This window comes from Trachurus trachurus (assembly GCF_905171665.1).
Source record: "Trachurus trachurus genome assembly, chromosome: 9".
Lineage (NCBI taxonomy): Eukaryota > Metazoa > Chordata > Actinopteri > Carangiformes > Carangidae > Trachurus > Trachurus trachurus.
The window spans coordinates 8,929,809-8,952,371 of record NC_139895.1 but is presented as its reverse complement, the minus strand read 5'-3'; the positions used below and the strand labels follow the sequence as shown (position 1 = coordinate 8,952,371).

General features: G+C 40.3%; 1 protein-coding gene across 1 annotated transcript in view; it reads left to right on the top strand.

The window, feature by feature from the left end:
• Positions 1-22,563, top strand: part of slc4a4a (solute carrier family 4 member 4a) — a gene marked incomplete at both ends in the record, with an annotated part of 76,587 nt that overhangs the window by 16,267 nt on the left and 37,757 nt on the right. Inside the window, 4 exons of the mRNA XM_083979517.1 lie at positions 6,764-6,899; positions 10,439-10,599; positions 13,764-13,943; positions 17,885-17,961. Coding sequence (XP_083835643.1) covers positions 6,764-6,899; positions 10,439-10,599; positions 13,764-13,943; positions 17,885-17,961 — 554 coding nt within the window. The remainder of the gene's footprint in view (positions 1-6,763; positions 6,900-10,438; positions 10,600-13,763; positions 13,944-17,884; positions 17,962-22,563) is intronic.

Here is a 22,563-nt window from a genome sequence, read left to right as displayed (position 1 = left end):
CTGCCCTGCATACTGAATGTCAGACTTTGTGGCATGGAAAACATTTCCTGTACTCGCACTGATCTGCTCATCCCCCCCTTCCCCACTTTTTTTTTTTCTGAATGAGGTGACGGGGAGTTGCATTATCATTGCATGTACAGTCACAAACAATGGGTGTGCTATTAGATCCCATGTAGCCTTTTTACTGTGCCCAGTTTTTCATAAAAGGTCAGAGGAGATGGAAGGTATTTGTGTAGGATGCATGTCAAGAGTGGGACTAAACAGGCCTTTAGTGGCAGTCACACTAAGCTTTCTACTGGGCAGCGGGCATTCTTCCTCCATCCCCTATCCCATGAGCCTCTGCTGCTGGGACAAAGTCCTCTTTGTGTGCCCATGGCTCTTGGCTAGAGCACACAGCTTTGAAATTGCGTTTGAACGATGGGATTTTCATTTCTATCCCTCCTTTTCGTGCTTGCTCTCACCCCTCTTTGCTTTCACTCTGCACCGAGCCCCCCGTCCCCCCCACCCCCCTCTGTCCTCCTCACCCTGCCTCCCACCTTCCTCTTAGCAACTGCTCGAGTGGGACAGTATTGCACTGACACCAACGCTGTGCTTGTTATGAGTTTTGTTTTTGTTTTTTTTTCCTGGACAGCATGGATCAGACCAGCTTCTCTCTCTATGATGAAACACAGTTTGATTGATGTCCACCAGTTATTAGAAGAAACTTCACAGGAACCAAGTTTAATAATTCATCATTTTTCTTCAATAGTAGTAACTTTTAATAAGTTGTACATTTTCCTCCCTGCTTCATTGCAGCTTGTTCTGATATCATAAAAAGTAGGGATGCACGATATACATTATATACACACCTGACGTTAAAGAGGAACTATGCTATGCTACATTTTTTACCTTAATTAAACAGATTTGGAGTAATTGTGATGGTTTAATAAATGACATGTTACTTGTTACAAGGGAGAATGGAGGCTCTCTACCTTCCACCTAGCGTCTCTTGGCTGAAAAACAACTTTGTACGCAACACAAAGGCGCCCTGTAACCCGTAATCTCTTGTTTATGACAGATAAGACATGGTAGCATCGTATATGATACATAATGTTATGTCCCGCTCTATTGATTGATTTCTCGCCGGCTTCGTTGTAAACAAATGCACATGGCCGAGAGGAGGGTTAGCAACACAGAGGAAAAGCTACCAGACTTGCATAGTTTCCTCTATAAGAAAGGCTAGGATTTAGTGAGTAAAGATGAATTCTTCACATTATATACAGTAGCTCTGCCTCTAACACAATAATAAAACCGACATCACTACTGTTGCAATCACATGAAAAACAAAAACAGTTATGACTCCTCAAAAATCAACCTTTGTTATTGTTTCAAATCAACTTCGGGGGCAAACGGACTGAAAATTTGCTAAATCAAGGCAGTGTTGACTGATGAAATTTTTTTTATTCATTTATTTGATTAGGACAATGCACATTAATCAGTATTTCAGTGAGAAGCATCAATATAAATATGCCGGAGTTAGCACAGTTGCTAAATTTCATCCGTTGTCCTAAGGCAGGTATCATAAAAAAAACATACAAGCATAATTGGCTCTAGTTATCATCAGAAAATGTCATTATTAGAGTTATCTGTGTATTCTGGCAGATAATTATTGACTGAAAATCATCAGCCAATATCGGGCCGATAATTATCTGTACCAATAGTTATCGTGCATCCCTAATAAAAAGTAAGAAACGCTAAATCTTCTACTGAACTGTATTCCTGGCTGTGTGCTGCACATTTATTATAGATACAGGAATAGGCTCTGCTTTCAGTGAGAAGCTTTGAACCTCATCTTCCTCCGCTGCTGCTGCTGCCCCATTGTTTCCATGCAATTTTGGCCACATAGGTATTTAAAGCTTGTTTAAACTGTTTACTGTAATCAGCTGTAATTCACCGTGTCAGCTGAGTGTGTGAAACGCACATGTAAATTATTCCACCCGAGGTGTTATTAAACAGGTTGCGGTTACTTAAGCTAGCTGCAGCTTGTGGTAAAGTGTGTGTCTGTGTGTGTGTGTGTGTGTGTGTGAGTGTGTGTGTGTGTGCCAGACAGTTTATCCCCCTCCACCTAGTAATCTTACAGTTGCTCGTCTGGCTCGTACCTGCTGTTGTTGTTGTTATTGTGCTGCAGGAAGAAAAAAAACAAAACAGAATGAGGTGAAACTGCACGGCCTTCGTCATCTCATTTACAGTTTGGCTGCTTGTAGCCGAATGAATGAATGAATGAATGAATGAGTCAGGGTGGAGGGTTGTCGTGTTAACAGTGGTGTATGTGTGTGGTAATGTCTAAACTTACACTACCACATAGTTTGCACATGTTATAGTGTAACTTATTTATTTCTAGTGTAATTTCCATACAGAGGCGAGATGAAAACCCAGAGGGAAACTCTTCTGGCGGCATTTAGAGAGATAAAAATAGTTAAATTTGACTGTATACAGTATCTATACTCATCCACGGTGTCAGAGTATTAGCACACTGTTATGTAATCAGATCAGACAGCTTTGTTGTTATGAATCACACACATACTGTACACATGCAGGGTGCTGGTACTGTACTTCTGTGCTGGACCCTCACTGACATAATACATTCCTTCACCTTGACTGTGACCATCACAACTTCACGCACGTGCTCTTATGTAAACATTAACCTTGGTCCAACTTTAACCTTCGTGGCGCTCTTTGAAAGGAACCGGCACCATGCAGACAAAAAGTCCTGCACTGTCTGAACTGGCTCACAAGTCAACAGGTTCCTCAGATAGATGTTAGTCCGCCAGGCTGAGAGAAAACTCAGCCGGTAGCAAAACATTTAGAAAACTAATAGAGGAGATTGTCTGATTAGTAGATTCTGTGTCAATCTAGTATAAGATGAAGGTGTGTCGTGTCTTAACTTGTTCTAAAGAGCCTAAAGAAGAAGTCTTAGTAAATCCAAACACAGTGCAGGTTTTAATCTTTGCTTAGGGTTTAGCTGTGATTATATTTGTTGACTTATGAATTATTTATACCGTAAATTCTCAACAAAAAATAGAAGCCGAGTCTCAAATAGATGCAGAACGGCCGAGGTCTGGATACATGTTTGAGCAAATAAAAGCTGAGTCTCTGAATAGAAGCCAGGTCAAGCTCTTGTGAATGTAATTTTTTTTTTCTAAGATTGTTTCTAAGTTTCCAAACTGCTTAATTCGTGCTATAGCAACAAGCCTGAAAATTAAAACCCGACCCGTGGGTGTTGAAGCCCGGACCCGACGCAGCCGGACTAACGAGCATTAATTCTCGGCCCGAACAAAGCTAAACATTTTTTAAAAAAGGAATCCCATGTCCTGACCCCACCTGAGTTATTTGTATATATTTGACCCAAACCCGGCGTGTCCGTTCGGGTTGGTCAGGGCAACCTGGCCAGTTGGGAACTCCAACTGACCCAAGGAAAGAGCCGGAGCCTATACTGTAATAGCCTTTAATTGGTGCCGATAAAACTTCTAAATGAATGTGCGCTCCAGATCCGGCTCTTTCCTTCTCTTCTTACTGACAGTAAGTTGACAGTATTTTCTCATCTTTCTCAGCTGAACACAAGATTCATTCAAAATGATATAGACACACACCTGTCTCTAAATGAGCCGGTTCAGTTCTGCAGTTGAAGCAAATAAAAGCCTGGGCTTCTATTTGAGAATTTATGGTGATATATTTTTATATAATTGCCACCTTATACACTCACCAGCAACTTTATTAGGTGCAACTTGCTAGTAACAGGCAAGGCAAGGCGATTTTATTTGTATAGCCCATTTTTCCAAACAGTTTGTCTCAAATGGCTTCACATGGCATCATAAGAACATCCTCTGTCCTTAGATCCTCACATCGACTGAGAAAAAACTCCCAAGAAAACCCCCTAACAGGGGAAAATTGGAGAAACCTCAGGGTGAGCAACAGAGGAGGGATCCCTCACCCCGGACTTGAGGGTTAGACCCACTTCTGGCGCCAGAGCTTAACGCTTTGTTAGCATTGAGTCACCACCAAGGAGCTGGAAACATCCCTCAGATGTTTTGCTCCATATCGACACGATGGCATCAACGCAGTAGCTGCAGATTTGTCGGCTGCACGTCCATGATGCGAATCTTCTCATGCTCTGTTGGACTGAGATGTTGGTGACAGGACAGCGGGGGGCCGTTCGAGTCCAGTGAGCTCATTGACACCAGTTGGAGATGATGTGATGGCTGTGACACGGCCGTTCTCCTCCTGGAAGGAAGGAAGCCGTCAGAGGACGAGTACGCTGCTGTGGTCATGGAGGCATGGACATGGTCAGTAGCAATACTGATATGAGCACCGTACATTACTGGATATAAGGGATGTCACGATTACTTGTTTTCACAATTAATCGCGGTATTAAACGCCACAATTAATTAATCGTTAAGATTCCTAAATACCGTTATGTTGGAAACATGAAGGCAGATGTGCACCAAAGTAAATGTAAATGTAAGAAATACTGGTCCATTTACCTTTATGTAACATACAAGTGGTAGGAATTTAAATGTTAGCGTGTCATTTGTGATAAAAAACAAACAAACAATTGAAATAAACTTAAACATTTGGTATAGATGACACTTAATGATTTGAATATTTAAACACTTCCCCTGGAGGATTAATAATAGGTTAGATAGATAGATGAGTTTAGATAGATAGATGAGTTTATTTGTCCTTTCCAAGGAAAATTGTTTTTACCATTTCGTACAGAGCGGCCTCGAGAAGTGTAACTTACATACATTAACATACATTCCCACATTTCATACACCACAATTACATAGAGACATAAGAACATAAAACATAAGACCCCGCACCCCACATTTACATGTGCATTCCCCCTGGTTATATATTAATTTATTGACAATAATCAGACAAAGAAAATCTATAATCGTGACCTCCCTACGATATCTTCTACTTTTCGGACCATTCTTCTCTGTAAAACCCTGGAGATGGTTGAACATTAAAATCCCAGGAGATCATCCAGTTTGTGAAATCCACACCAGTCAGTCAGACACTGACAACCGTGACGCGTTCAAAGTCTCTCAAATCACCTTTCTCCCCTGTTACGATGAACTTCAGCAGATCAACTTGAGCGTATCTACAGTACATGCCTAATTACACTGAGTTGCTGCCATTTGATTGGCCTGTTACATAAGAGGCCGCTGAGTGAGTGTATTCAGATGAAGTGGGAGGATGAGGATGAGGAAATAACTGTGAAGTCCCACAGAGCCGATCTGTCTGGATTTGTCATAGAAATTACATTTGCTAATGAAACACTCATTACAGTAACTCACTCTACAAGGTATCTCTCATCTAAACCAAGTGTTAACAGGTTCCTGCTGTGAATAATGAGACTGAAAAAAAAATAGTTCACTTTGTCCAGTCCTGTTCAAACTTTAATCAAGCTGTGACTGATGAATGTGTAATTTTTAACTTATTTTCTCTGTATTGTAAAGTCCAGAGTCATGTCTGCGTGACCGTCCGTGTCTGTGACAGTAATGGCATCTCTCTCTCTCTCCCTCTCTCTCTCTCTGTCCTGCCTGTTCAGACAAGACGAAGACGAACTGATTAACATCCACTTAAGAGTTGGCCCTCGGTAGCTCGTGTCTGATACATTATGCAGCCTCGCTCTGACTGACATGACGCAGCAAAGGAGCCACAGTGACATCAGCAATTATCCACCATTATTTACTGCTTATCCGATTTCATATCGATCCGTACGCAGCACCGTACCTCCACCGCAGCAGCAGTGAGTGTGTAAACGAGCTGCAGCTCTGCCGACGCACCGTGTGTGTGGCCCTTTTGCTAATGACAATAATCTTTGTGTGCAGTTTTTTTTCTACATGCATTGGGCAGGGGCTGTCATGCAAAAAAAAAAAAAAAAAAAGGCGAGGGGAGGGGAAGGGAGGTCGAGGATCATTTGTGTCTTTTTGTTTTGTTTTGTTTGCAGCTCAAATATCGTTCGAGGTGCGACAACGACGATGATGATGTCGACATGTATTATTTACTATATATCAGTTGCTATTGAAATTCTGTTTGGCTTGTGTTTTGTGTCGCTCTATAAATATTCAAATGAGAATACAAGGGGGAAGGAAAGCCAAGCCTGTGCTGGAGAATAAGGCCAGTTTGTGAACCGTTTCCTAATTGTTAATGAGGGGGCTCCAGGGGAAGTCGTGCCAAGTTCTTGGTTGGAGGGGCCAATGGCGAAAGCCTGTTTGAACAGTGAAAGAGGGGAGCAAGAGGGGGGGAGCAGAGAGAGGGAGAGAGAGAGGGGGCTAGCTGAGGGGACACTGTCACTGAGGGGACCCCTAAACCCCGTCCGTCGGCCCCCTCCTACCTGCTGCACAGAGCGCTGGAGCAGGCAGCTGAGCGCAGAGCGGCTGTCACTTCCACCCGAGCCTTTAATGAGAGTCTAGCTGCTGCTGCTGCTGCTGCTCTGGGACCCCGGTGAGAGAGCTGAAGGGTGGGCAACAAAACAAAACAAAACAAAACAAAAAGATGTCTAACAACAACAATAACCAGGAAGAGAAGGAGGAACAAGAAGAGGACACTGACACGGAGAAGAAGGGAGTGGTGGAGGAGGAGGTGGTGATGATGGTGAAGATCCCTCCACCGCCGCCTCCTCCCGAGGCCAAGGAGCCGCCGCCGCTGCCCAACGGCCACCACCACCACCACCACGGTCAGCCTATGAACCGCAGTATCTTCCCTTTCTCCGCAGTCTCTCCGGCCGCCGAGAGGATCCGCTTCATCCTCGGGGAGGAGGACGACGGCCCGGCGCCACCGCAGCTCTTCACCGAGCTGGACGAGCTGCTGTCGGTGGACGGACAGGAGATGGAGTGGAAGGAGACGGCCAGGTAAGGGGGAAGGGGGGGTTTACACTTGTACAGAAGTTTAGAAACTTTCTCCTAACAGTCCAGACTGAAGAAACTAGGGGTGGGAATCTTTTACTATCTCACGATTCGATTCGATTCTGATTTTTGGGGCTACGATTCGATTCAAAATCGATTTTTTGATTCAAAACGATTTGATTCCTAATGATTTCTGCTTCAGTCTATCGGTGCAAAGGATCCTCATGATCTACTCCAGTCTGCTTTGCAAGACAGAATGACTAAAGTGTCTTTTTCACATTTATTGAGTTTTAAACATGTATCCATGCTTAGATGGAATTGTTGAAACTTTTGCATAAAAGCAATAACACATATTGCTTAAGTAACAAAATTAAAAGTGCCTCTTTATTAAATAGTGCAGTTAAACATGCTGCCTTTTAAATTCTAAGGAAATGGAGGCCAACAGCCAGCAGATTCGATTTTGGGACATTTCATATCGATTCTGAATCGTATTAAATGAGAATTGCGATTCTTATGTGAATCAATTTTTTGGCACGCCCCTAGAAGAAACTTTTATAAATGTTTCAAACTAAACTCAGTTCTTGTAACTTTTTGGGGGATTTGGTGTGTGTGCAACATGAAAAGAAAAAAAGAAAAGCACGCAGCCGGCCGGGCTTCACAGGTTTCTGTCTCCTGTGTGGGCCACTAGTGGGATGGGATGGGACAGAGATGGGATGATTGTTTATACATCATTAGCGTTGGATGAGTGAAGCTCTCTCAGGGGGAAACTGGATCCCGGGGCTGCTGCTGCTGTTTGAGGCTCCAAATGAGTTGATTTTTTTATATATATATATCCTAACCTCTGACCAATTGTACCACAGAGAGAAGTCACATTTTGGTTCACTATTGGTTGGATGAAGTGCAGAGGAACTCTTTTGAGGAACTCTGCTGTCAGAGTCTTAGTTTTGTCTTAAATTAACCTTCAACATCAATCCTCGTTTATTCATCCAGCTTCCTGTTCCTCACCTCTTCCAGATGTAAAAACAAAGATATTAGATTGGTATCGGATTAGCACAGATGAGTTAATACTGAATTACTATGTCACAATTCAAATTGGTGATACTTAAGTTTGTCAGTTTTGCAGAAACCTGCTTATTAGGTCTGAATTTAACGTGGACTGGATCAAAAACCTGAGCCAGAGATTGTTTTGGTGTTTCATCAAAGGTTCAATAACAAGCCTTTGCTACTCTCTCAGTATAAATGATTCAATATTCAGGGGATTTAAACAGATTCCTCAGCACTATGTTTTGCATTGCAACATGAGAACAAATATGATATAAAACAGGTCTTTCAATATTTCTGTTTGCAAAGGAAGAGTTCGCTGCAGTCAAGAGTTTAAATGTCAAATTCACAGCTAAAGGAGTACGATAAAGACAAACAAATGAGAAATCAATACAAGAGGATCAGCAGGGTTAAAGGGTTAAAGGGTTAAATGAACTTCATGTCCAAATCTATCAAAAAAGTCTCAGCTACTTATTGCTTTTTCTTTTTTTTTTTACTTGGCCTACTCGCTGCTTTACAAAAGAAAATCAATCTTGAATCTCCCTGATGTCAAACTTATTATTCTGCAAATAACTGCAGAGATTAAGACACAGTGCGACTCAGGGGAACTCGAAATGAATAAAAGATCTCACAAGTGCCGGGCAGTGCTGGCCGTACGCCAAGTGCAAGTTTAGCAGCCAAACTGGCCAAATAAGACCGGGGCTATAGAAACAGCTGCTCAGCACCAGTTCACTTTCTCATCCCTCTGACACACAGGGAGGAGGGGGAGGGGGGGGGGGATTAAATAAATACATGAAAGAGAAAGATGTAATAACACTGCATGTCAATCTTGAGGCCTTATCACAAATCACAAATATTGAATTTATTGACAAAGACAAGTTGTAAAACTTCCTGTCTAACGCAGAACTTTAAATCAATGGATTTATTTTATTATATGTTTATCTTATGTTTATATTAGGGTGTAATTTCTCACCTTGTCTTATTAGTTTCCTATTGACAAAACATGTTTTTTTTTTTCCAATCACTGTTATTGACCTAAGAGCCAAATTCTCTTAATTATCCCCCACTTGACCTCTGGTGACCTTGTTGCATAATCTGATGGGGGCAGTTGCATGAGATCTGTGACGCAGCGACAGAATGGCTAAAGTGTGTACGTAGACACGAATAACACACAGACACACTGCATTGCATTTATGCAGTTATATTTAAATTTAATTTGAAAGGTGATTGTTGGATCACTTTTATGTCACTTTTTTGCTTAATTTAGAACATTAAACATCCACTTTTTCAGAATTGTTTTGGCCACAATTTAGAAATTACTTGCGCACCAAATAAAACCAAGAATACACAACATCTCTTTGGGAGAACAGTGATTTATTTGTGGATGATGTTTGAACTTATATTTGTAATTCCTCTCCACAAGACCTCCACATATAAAGAGATAGTGTTGCGTTCTCTTTACTATGTTTTATACAGCTGCTCTCCAGGATGTTATGATGATGATGATTTAATTTGTTCAGTTCAGTTATGTCCTCATAAGACTATTGTTTTGGATTTATTTAAAGGGATACTTCACCCAAAACCGATAACTCACCAATCATCTACTCGCCGTCAAGCCAAGGAAGGGTTTGGAGAACTTTCTGATTCATCAAAAGCTTTTGGAGTTCCGGGGGGGTCCGGCTTGGAGCGGATTTTCATATAATGGCGGTGGATAGAGTTCACTTTTGAATTGTCCAAAACACACACTATGAAACATCCAGATACCTCCATACTGCTCGTCTGTACTGACCCAAGTGTCCTGAAGCCGCAACATGGAAAAGTTGTTCGGAAAAAATTTATTTGATCTCTTGTTGTAGCAGTAGCTCCCAGTGACTGCACGAGATGTTCGTCTGTGTTTACATCCAATGGTTTACATTCAATGACGAATGAACATCTCGCAGCAAATCTTGCGCATGCACACAAACATCAACATAGCCACTAGGAGCTACTGCTACAACAAGGATAAAAACACAGATCACATTAACTTTTTCCAAGCAACTTTTTCATGTGGCGGCTTCAGGACACTTGGGTCAGTACAGACGAGCAGTATGGAGGTATCTGGATGTTTCATAGTGTGTGTTTTGGACGATTCAAAAGTGAACTCTATCCGCCGCCATTATATGAAAAACCCCCCTGGAACTCCTAAAGCATTTTGATGACTCTGAAAGTTCTCCAAACCCTTCCTTGGCATGACGTTGAGTAGAAATTCTGTGAATTATCGATTTTGGGTGAAGTATTCCTTTAAGTCTACGAAGAATAGATGGATGATTTGCTTAAAAACAACGTATCCCTGCTCTGTAGTCTCTGTCTAAACCTTTATCAATTCTTTTACAAATTTATGCTTCTAGATATTATCCATGTTGTCTTTTAGCGCCTCTACTGTCTACGTATAAGCGCTGACTCAGCACTTACATCAAACCTGTTCCCTGTTTTAATCCGGTCTATCTCTTCTCTCCTTCCACCAGGTGGATCAAGTTTGAAGAGAAGGTGGAGAAAGGTGGAGAGAGGTGGAGTAAACCCCACGTGGCCACGCTGTCCTTACACAGCCTGTTCGAGCTGCGCACCTGCATAGAGAAAGGCACCATCATGCTGGACATGGAAGCTTCCAGTCTGCCTCAGGTTGTCGGTGAGTCGCCCTCCTCGCGTCGCTTGGCAACAAGATGATAAATTTACAGCGAATTACAGTAGCCTACTGTACGCCCAAGGTGCAGCTGATTTGGTTTTTTTTTGTTCCTCTGCCCAAGATGATTTTGGGCAGGTTTTGTGGTGCAATGTGGGGAAAGTGAGTGTGAAGTTCACTATGTTTATGTGTATGTTTATTTAGATCCCCATTAGCATCCGCTTAGCATCTGCTATTCTTCCTGGGGTCATAACGTATACATGGAGACAATAAAAGATTACACATTCACACTGGACAATATACGTAGATATAGACATGAAACAATGAACTAACAATAGATACGTATAGACATTATAGACATAGACATGAAACAATACACTAACACAGTGTTTCTCTACCTTTTTTACACTAAGGACCCCTAAATTGACACAAATTAGACCACGGACCCCCCATTGGACAAAATTTTCAAGCAACACCAGAAATACACAATACAATATTTGTTCTGAGACTGAATAACATTACTTTTTTTTGTACATTCAAATTGGGGCCAATGGCGTGAATTTTTTTGAAATATTATAGAGAAATTTCTGGAAAAAAGTGGTACAATTTCTCCAAAAACATTTAAACATTTATAGGAAGAAGTGGTTAAAAAATTCTCAAAAAAAAATAAATAAATTGATTTATTATTTATTTTTAAATTTAAAAAATTAAATAAAGAAAAGAAAAAAAAAAGTGGTAAAATTTCAAGAAAAAGTTGGGGACCCCCTTTAACCCTCTCAAGGACCCCTGGGGTTCTCCGGACCCCATGTTGAGAACCACTGCACTAACAAATAAATATAGACAATATAGACAAACAATACACTAGTAACAAATATAAATAGGCAATATAGGCAATATAGACGTAAACATGAAACAATACACTAACAAATAATTATAGACAATGAAGACAAAATAGACGTAAACATGAAACAATACATACACTAACAGCATTACATACATTTTAAACAATACCATGACTGACAGAACAATAACTACAGTTAAAATTAACAAGACAAGACAGCTCTGACTGAGTTTTTATAATATAATGATGATGACCCATACTGTATATTAATAATTGACTAGAATATAACCCATATCCTTAGCTTATGTACAGTAAGAGCTCTACGATTTGTCTTTTCACTGTCGGACACACTAGCTGTCATCGATGACATTGATTGAGACCAACATCTTCCTGCCTGTGACACCGGCTCCTGTCTGCCAAGTGGGATTTGATCTGCTCTGTGATGTACAGTATACGCTGCATCAGAGCTTGTGTGTGTGTGTCTGTGTGTGTGTGTGTGTGTGTGTGTGCAGCTTTATGGTTTAATGCACATCACACACAAGACTCAGAGGCCTTCCTTCCTTTGTTCCTCTCTTTTCATTTTTAAGAGCTGCCAAAAGCCCAGAGTGGAGGGAGGGAGTTGAGGCTGTACTCTACTGTACTGTACTTTTTATTTTAGCAGGACTCTGTTGGACAGTAGTTTGTAAACGTCCTCACCAAAAAAAAACTTCCTAATTTGAGGACAGGAAGCGCTCTGCACTGCAGCTACTGAGATGATCGCGTCTCTCTCTTCCCTCCTGTCTCATCATGCCACCGCCCCGACGCTTTATGGTCTGCATGAGGGAGCAGGAGGAAGAGTTACCACTTGGAGTGATTAATGTGAAGTAATTGACTGTGCTGCTGCATGGGGCTGCGCAGGCTGAAGCGCTACGGTCGCTGGCTGGGCCTCTGGCTCCGAGGGCCGGCCGACTTGACTGATGGACCATTAACAGCACTATAGCCCTCCACCAGAAGAGAAACTCCCCGGGGCTGCTATCCGTCAGCATTCAGGCTCCTGACCCTCTTTTTAAAAATAGGCTAGACCTTTTTGATTGAGCCATTTCATGATGCCACGGAGACTCTCACACAGGAGCATTACAGTCTGCATGGGAGCCACTAATTGACTCCTTAAGAGGATGAAGAGACTTTTTTTTTATTATTATTTAATTATTTTCTTATGGTGACTTGGTTATTTACTTTGAGTGAAGCTGTTACAAAATTCAGGCTGTTGGATAAGAAGCTGAAAAAAAGTAGAGCCAAAAGGAAAACTAATGAAAGTAGAGCTGAAGTTGCCCTTGACAAATAAAGAAGTTGTGTAAAACAGGGTTCCTACGCAAGTATGGAAAAGTATGGAATTTGATTTTATACATTTCCAGGTCTGTAAAAGTATGGAAAATGGAAACTATTGTATGGAAATATATTTATTTTATTTATCTTATCTTGGTTTGGTCTTATCTGAAGTTATTTGGGTTAATTATTTTGTACAGTATGTGCTATTGTATTTAGCTACAATCTGGAAATTATTTGGTTGCATAATGGCATACCCATTCAGAATAATGAAAAGAAATGATAAATTGCATGCTTTTTTTTAAATATTATGCACGTCTATTTACTTAAATATCACAAATTATTTGATTTTTTTTACCGAGAAGTCTGGAAATTAGGGTCTGGAAAAAGTATGGAATTTGGAAATTTCAAATATGTAGGAACCCTGGAAAAAGTATGTATTTAGTCTTTCAGCAGTTTATTTTAATTAGATTAAAGAGCAGAACATCTTCTACTTCTCCACTTCATATCTTTTTGTTTTGTCTTGTGAATGTGTTTTCAAAGATCCCATATTCTACACTTTTTGGGGAGCCAATCAAAAGAAAGGAGGGTTGGAGTGTCTCTTCTCATTGCCTGGTTGTTTTTGCTGAATGTTTTGCTGTGACATCACAAAGTTACAGAACTCCTGACGGCCTGTTTAACACATAACTACATGATAAGGGCCTTTAACTGTTGGTCAGATGAAATGTGCAAATGAAAAACATTAGTTTGGTTTGAGCCTATACAGCATCATCACATTTTATAGACTTAACACAAAATTAAAGATAAATGAAGTGTTATTCTGTCGGATAGGATAGGCTTTATTGTCCCGATGGGAAATTTGTCTTAGCCCATTCAGAGAAAAGTAGTAAAAAGACAAGATATGCATCCAGTCATAATAAAATACAATTGCACATGACCATTCACATAATTAAAAAAACAAAACAGATGCACAGTTACAGTAATATGTGATTAGTGACACTTTTCTCTCTCTCCTCGCCGTCAGAGCTGATCACTGACAACCAGATAGAGATCGGGCAGCTGAAGCCAGAGCTGAAGGACAAAGTGATGTACACGCTGCTACGGAAACATCGCCACCAGACCAAGAAGTCCAACCTGCGCTCTCTGGCCGACATCGGCAAGACGGTCTCCAGTGCAAGTAGGCTGTTTTCCAACCAGGAGAACGGTAATACCGATGCCAGTCTGGTGCAGTCTTCTGTTTTGTTTTTTTTGTCTTTGATTTTTCAAGAAAAAAAAAAGAAAATATCTATATTATCGATCTAAAACCTATAAACGTGGATTGAACTCACATGTTTTGTTAGGAGCTGAGGTGTGCAGTGATGTTTTTAACAGACACACTGCTGCCACCCTCTGCATGAACCCCCCAGAATAAAGCTCATTAAATAGTCATGAACAAGTAGCCGCATCTCCTTCTGAGGTGCAGAACAACTTTTTTTTCAATCACAGACCTCATCAGAAACCTGAAATCTGACGGTCTTCATCACATTAATGCTTCTGTAGTACCACATCTTTCTCACTAAACCCATCATTCAACTAGTTAGCAAAACACCTTTTGCTAATTCAAAACACAGACCACATGTGTTACCACTCTAACAACATTTAACGGGATAGTTCAACATTTTGGCAAATTGGCCCATTGTCATAATCCCTATAGTCATAGCAGTAGGTTCGTTACCTTTAATTGTCGGTGCAAGCTATTTTTAGAACGGTGGAGCAGAGCGGCGAGCTGCTCAGAGCTACGCTACGGAGGCTCATGGGATTTCTTGGTTTCCCTCATCAAACTCATCAAATACACAATCCAACAACTCCAAAACGCTCTGGTGGACAAGTTGTGACCTGCACATTCACCACGCTATGAGATAATAACAGAACGTTACCAGACAGAGTTGTTTTAGAGGTAAATTCAGAGACTGCTTGATGAAAAACTGCCCCCGACGGGAATGCGCATCAGCGGTTTTGCATGAATTTACCTCTAAAACAACTCTGTCTGGTAACATTCTGTTATTATCTCATAGCGTGGTGAATGTGCAGGTCACAACTTGTCCACCAGAGCGTTTTGGAGTTGTTGGATTGTGTATTTGATGAGTTTGATGAGGGAAACCAAGAAATCCCATTAGCCTCCGTAGCGTAGCTCTGAGCAGCTTGCCGCTCTGCTCCGCCGTTCTAAAAACAGCTTGCACCGACTATTTAAGGTAACGAACCTACTGCTAAAACTAAAGGGATTATGGCAATGGGCCAATTTGCCAAAATGTTGAACTATCCCTTTAATACACTCACTGTACACTGTTGTACCGTTGTTTACTAACTGTGAGCAGCAGATAAAGAGGCCAAAACTGATCAGAGCTGGTCGAGCTAAATGCCAAATTTGACTCCAGCTGTAAATTTCACCACTGTGGTGCAGCGTGTGTTTATGACACCGGTGAGAAAAGTCCAAGGCCGTGGGAAATCATAAAAACTTAGCCACAGTGTTTTGATAATGTGATTAATGGAGAGACTATTCACATTCACACAGCGACAGATGAAGTTTGATTTGATTTGATGTGATTAGCCACTTTCATATGATCCTCACATCATAAACTTTGAATTTTTGTAGAAATTCATGTTTGATGTGCAGTAGAATATGATGCCTTTTCTCATTGGACCGTCACTGTGCTCCACTGAAACGACAAAAAAAGCTGAAATAAAGTTGTGTGCATGAAAAAAAATGCACAAAAGTAAAACCAACAGAATGAGTGAAATTGGCTTAATTGGACATTTTTAATAGGATTTGGAATTAATGTCCATCTGCTGTGTTGTGCATATAAATCTCACTGAAATTCACTGTGAAAAATTTAAATACAAACAAATTAATGAATATTTGTCGAGACTAATGAGCTGCAAGTAAAAAAACAAAACAATTATTCAGAATAATCAATCAGTGAGATCTATAGTAGTAGTTTCAGTCGTGAGCAAAGCGACGGCAACACAACACAACACATGTGTGAATGAGTGCTTTGATTGTAACACATTGAGTGACTGGATATTTCTTTGTGTTGACAATGTGATTGATCTGTTATCGGCCGTGGGTCAATGGAAAATGAAGTTATTTACGACCTGCAATCAGATCTATGAATTCATTTTTTATGACTCCCATCAAAAGGAAGAACGTTTAAATGGAAGTTCAGCCCATGAAAGCCTGGACAGTCTCTTATCTAGGCTTCATTGATAATCATTGATTGATCCCAGCCTTATTACAGCACATGACAATTATCTTTTGATAAATTAAAATACAATTTGACCTGTTTTATCTTCTGGGTTCTTCAGTCCATTGACCCGCGGCCTCTTTGTTTATTTAATGCCACCTGACCGACTCTTCTCGCTTCCACTGTTTCTCTGCACTGCTTCTGAAATGACAGATAAATCATGTTTTTTACAGATCTTTTAACATCCACTTTGATTTTGTTCTCCTAACAAATCTCTTGCTTCGGCTCAGTGGGTTTGTCTTTCAACCCTCTTTTTCCGCCTTTTTCTCTGCTTTCCCCCTCTGGACTGGGTTTGATAACCTGCTGCTGCTACTGCTGATGATGCTGATGATGATGATGATGATGATGATGATGATGCTACTAAAAGCTCGTAGTCCTCTTGAGAACTCACTGACTTGCCTGTCGGGTCGCATTTCAATGGAGGACTTGCAGTCCCAAAGGAGTACCAGCATGGACTGGCTTAGTAAGTTCACTGGACCGGCTCTATGTTCACACTGCAGACTGTTTCATCTCCAACTTCATCAAAACCAATAACTGAATTATATTTGCACATATTTGTGATTGGATATCTATTGCGACCCAGATAGACACTGGAAAATGTGACAAATCCAAAAAACTAAACAAAACAAAAATGGAAAAACTTTCAGCTGCAGTTTGAACGTAGTAGTGTGGCCAACATGTAGCGTAAAAAAACATCATCCCTACCTCATATCTAGTCCCGTAGATTTTCTTTTCTGCTTTATTCAGTAGTGACATATGAAGTAGTGTCATATGTTTCTATTTTAAAATCAGACCTTCCCTGAAAATTTTCCCCCTGAAGACTTTCCAGCTTATATATTTAGCTGAAACCTGATATTTGATCCCTCGTGTGTTTTTATCCTTTTTTTTTTTTTTTATCCCCAGTTTTATCATTTTTATTGGCTGCATCATACTGACAAACATGGTATTACCCACAATGCTCAGGGGCGGGAAGGCAGATATATGAGAAGCTACAGTGGCGTCAGAATTTACACTCTTTGTTAAGACGATCAGAGTGGATCCACAATAATGTCTAATATAAAATAACAAACCGTTTTAAATCGGAAAGTCCAAGTAAAGAAGTTGGGTAACACTTTACAATAAGGGTCCCTTACTGTAATTAACGTTAGTTAGTACATTATTAAGCATTAATTAACCGTTTACAGATATATTACCAATCATTATTATGTATTACTTAGGATTAGGAAACACATTAATTAATGTAGCCTATTAGTAAGTAGTTCATTAATGTTTACTACTCAAAGTTAGTTAATAAGTGATAATAAAAGTTGAATAATGTAATTAGTTATCATTATGTATGCATTACTCAGCATTAATTAACACATTCGTTTATATATTAATGCTTAATAATGTACTAACTAACGTTAATTAAGGGACCCTTATTGTAAAGTGTTACCAGAAGTTGACATCCTGGTATAAACAGAACATTTTACTCTATAATGAACCTATTATTGATTTGAGTGAAGCGCTGAGAGTTAATAACAATATTGACAACAAACAGTTTATGCAGATACTTGAGATCCAGACTGAGTGAAATCAGTTTAGTCACTTGAAAAACTTTGAGTCTATGAATTTGTCCTATTTTATCTGATAGATCTGATCGTGTCTCTCTACAGTTTGCATGAGTCTGGCTGCTCTCTCTCTCGTTCTTTTTGTCCGTTGCATGGAAAAAGAAGAAAAAAAGAAAAAGAAAACTCGTCTGGGCCACTGTCTTTTCTTGGGGGTCTCTGCCGTCCTGCCGTCCTCGTCTCCGCCCGGTTCTCACATCCAGGTGAAGGCGACGCTAGGTGTTAACTTCTCAGATTTGCTGTGTTTTTAATCCCAGACAGTCCCACCACCACTCACCGCAACCTGGCCTCCAGCAGCATGAACGACATCTCCGACAAACCGGAGAAGGACCAGGTGAGTCCAGCTGTGATTGTGGTTTACTGGAGGAAATCTGAGGTTGTTGCTCCGGTGTTGTACAAAATCTGTCTGTCAAACTCTTTACTTTAAGGGTTTTTTAACAACTCTACGCCGGCTGCAGCCAGAGTCGTAGACACTAGTGTGTTTTACAAAGATGAACTGATTTGATTTTTTTGTTTTGTTTTGTTATTAAGCTTTTTATTTGAAGAAAAAACAGCTCATACATGTACATCTCATCAAGTATTATCATCAAAGCATACAGTATACAGAAAGAAAATAGGTTAAAAAGGAAAAGAAAAGGAAAGAAAAAAGAAAGAAAGAAAGAAAGAAAGAAAAGAAAAATTCAAAATTCATTCATTACAAAAACACCTACACTCTCTAACACAGCACACCTGAACAGGTATATTACTGTATGTACATTTATAGGTAACTTGAGTGTCCGAAAAATGAGAAATGATAATTACAAAATAACAATAATAACTGTAATAATAGTGAGTTTATCTGCCCCATATTCTCCTTCCTTTGTCCACGATTTCTCCTGTGAACAGTACCTTACCGTTGGGTGGTAACAGCGATGACAAAAGCAACATTAACTCAAATAATAATAATAATAGTAAATAAAACAAAGATAGCTTGCTGCATACATGTATAGCACTGACTAATAATAGTGTAATTACTACACCGGAAACAGAAAACAGAACTAGATGAGTGGAGTCAAAAACTAGGGGGGGGGGGGTATCACTTGGTCAAAGGTGGGTTTTGCCTTGTGAACGCCACAGCCTGGGACTCCCCGTAGGGAATCCCCTTAGAATTGGCACAACTTGTTAACTAGGACACATGGATGCACTGATTATAAAGTGGGAGATCAAAGGTTAAAAGTCAATTTGACCTCACACACAAAGCATTCATGTAGCTAATAAATCTTGAATTTAGAAAACTGTTTAACACACTGGACTGGACAGAAGAGTCAAAGTCTAAACATAATAATTAATTTGCCTTCTTCACTTGTCCCAGTAAACGAAGCTCTGTGTCTCAGTAACAACTATTTGACCCAGTTGTCGTAGATAAAACATCAGGGCTTGTTCCAGTCGCTGCATGCACAGATTCTTGGTGCATTGGTCCAGTCCGGTGCAAAGAGTCAATCATTTATTTATCAGCCTTCTCAAGCTTGACTAAAAAGCACAGCCACAGGGTCGCAGGGGTTCGAACTCCTTATCTCGGTGTATAGCTTCGTCCTCTGCGCTGAAGAGCTGAAAGAAAAAACCAGTCGGAGCAGACTGAGGCTGCCTGCCGCCCGAGACAACGGCGTCTAAAGTGCATTGTTCCAGTCGACGCTGGCGTCATCACGCCGCCTGCTGCAGCTGCTCCCGACCTGCTGCAGCCAAGTCTGTAAAACTATAGTCAAGTTGCTTGTGTAACGTGGTGTCGCCTTCAGCAGCTTTAACCCAGAAGTCTGTGGATGGACTGAATAAACTTTTTCCTTTCGTGGTCAATGTGGAGAAAGTGGAGAGAAAAAAACAAAACATTAATGACTGATTCACAGTTCAAACACACACAGACACAGATGTCCTCTTCAGTCCACTAAAACTCTCTGAAACTCTCTGTCTGTGATTATCAGTCACGCCACAGAGGAGATATCCTCCTCTCGCACTGTTTATCAATTAATTATCTGTCATTTGCAACATGTTGACTTCTCCTTTGCCCTCTGCTGTTTGTTATGACTCACACATTATCATTATCAGGTCTTATCTGTTTGTGTGCTTCTAAAACCATTGAGCAGATGCCGGCCTCGTTGAAATGACATACATTTTACACTTTCACACTCTTTCCAAGAATATTTGTCTTATTTCTTGTCAAAAATGACAAAACTAATCTCTCTCCACTTAAAATAAGACTCATCACATACAATTTAACTTGTTTTTAGACAGTTTTCACTTGTTTCAAACTAATTTTCACTCGAAATAAGTAGAAAAATCTGCCAGTGAAAGCAGGTTTTTTGTGTTTGTACAGTATAAGAAAGAAAAACTTGCTCCACTATCAGATTTTTCTACTTATTTCTAGTGAAAATATGCTTGAAAAAAGTAAAAAGTGTCTAAAAACAAGCTACTTTTTAATGTGATGAGTCTTATTTTAAGTATAATTAAATTTGTTTTGACTAGAAATGACATTTTGACTAGAAATAAGACAACTGTTCTTGGTAAGATTTTGAGTTTTGAGCAGTGTTCAGTCTGAGCGGGTGTCAGGGAGAAAGCGTAAACTGTATAAACTTGATTGGACGTCGTGGTCACATCAGATCTGCGCTGTATAGATGATGTGTTTGTATTTTATACCCTGAGAAACCTGCTTTGAACAAACTTACCATCAAATTCCCATTTCATTTTCCAGTCTGAGTGGGTGACAACCTCAGAAACAGATTCATTTAAAGATCATTATTTCACTAAGATGATGTATCTGTCTATTTGATTCAGACAGAGGAGCAGTTACAGTAGGTTACCGGAGTTCACGGCAGATATTTGTTCATATGGTTTCATCTGAGTCCCGTGGGAGGAGAGAATTAGGTCAAAGCGACCCACTAAGTCGTCCTGTGGGACACACAGAGTAGGAGGGAGACAACTGGACAGGAAGCAAGTCTCCCAAACCGAAGCTCTTCCACACCCACACTGTGGCCTGTTCAGAAAGTTTTCCGACCAACACACGCAACACTGATCGTTTTTTTTTTTCTTTTTCTTTTCCTCGCTGCTTCGCTACGTCTGATAACTCGATGCTTTATGATAAGAGAGACGAGATGGAGATACAGAAGAAGAAGAGACAAGGACCGCGCAGATTCTCGTTCACAGACCAGAGAAGGATCAGATCAGATGCATGAATTATGAACGTGCGTTTGACCTCGGCTCATAATTGGACTGATGGACTGTCCAGATGTCCTGCGTCATGTTTCAGAGATTCAGATCTGAGCTCACACATGGTGTTTTTAAAGGAGGATGCTGCAGCGGTTGACTTTAAGATGATGATCCAATTAAAAAAGACAATGAAAACAGATACAGAAACACAGATTGTTACAGTTTGGGATGTATACAGTACATCAACTTCAGAGGCTTCATTTACCTCCATTCTTGTGGAGAAGCTGTGTATTTGTGCACAATTGGTAGTTTACATCCCACCTTTGCACCATTAAATGCATCTTGAATGTATACTGTATCACAGGCAGGTTTCCACAGTTCCAGGCACATTTAAATGCAATAAATATTCACAACAAACACTATTGTTAATGCAACTAATGGAATCAACACGTGAATTTATATCTATATAGATTGTCCCTTCACATCTGAGTCAGATCAAGGGCGGATGGCACGCATAATGGAAACTCAGCCTGACTGAATTACCACAGCTGAAACTGTGATGCAAACTAACGAAAAACTAAAAAAACTAAATAACTGTCATCTCTCTCAGCCACCCACAAACACCCTCGGCATCAGATAATGAGCATATAGCCTATACTCAGCATCTCTCATCACAGAAAAAATAAAAAAGAGACGGATAGACAGTGTACACCTCTCATCTTTGTTGTAGGGTTTAAATATGGGTTATTAATTGTGAGTTTCTTTATTAGTTTATTCTTTTTTTTTTACACTGGGCAGCGGTTCTCAGTGTATCAGGTCAAACCTGATTAAGGATATTAGTAAACTCATTATTCGGCCACTCTGAGCTCGGACCTCCGGACCAAAACACCTGTTTCCTCCTGGGAGGGTTTGGCCTCTGGCGTCGCTGCCTCCTCTGTCCATGTCGAAGTATAAAATGACAAAATTGCAGTGCGCATCGCCCGCAGCCCAGTTAAAGGTGAGGAGAGGAGCTCATTTGATTGGTGAAGATCTGAATCGGCTGTGTTAATCCCACTTCACACCTTCTCTCCTCGTTTCCCACTCATCTCTCCTCCATCTCTCCCTGGTCTACGAAACTAGGGCCCAGTGTGTACGGCTGTGGCTGCTGCCGGCGTAGTTATTAAAAACCCTTAAAGTGAAGAGTTTGACAGACTGATTTTGTACTACACTGGAGCAACAACCTCAGTTTTGGTTTTATTTTGTCTGAGATAACTGAAATAACAAACTTTTATCACATCACATCTTCTCAGTGCTCTCCGAGGTTTGATGAACCAACCAGATCTCATCTAAAACTGTCCATCTAAAACAGTCTTAGTCATTTACTTACAGTTTATAAGTGATCTTATGAACCAATGTCACCTCCTAAATAACTAGTAATAATTGATACTTGATGTATAAAAGCTTAATCCATCATTTAATTAGTATGAACATATATACACTAAACTCATTTATTACGTTCATGATATATTTACAGTAACCCTGTTTGTAACTTACATGCTAGTGGGTGTCAATAATTAATTTACTACTGCATAGTAGTGTCATGTTACCAAGTATCTTTTAAGTTAGTTATTAACAAGAAAGTCCACCAAAAGCTAAGAACAACAGAGACATTTACTGTGAGTTTCTGCCTGATTCCAGTTCAGGATTAATTGGAACCGGACCAGATTCAGGTAGACTACGTAGTTTACGAGCGCAGTGCAGTGGTTGGTGTGGATTAGCA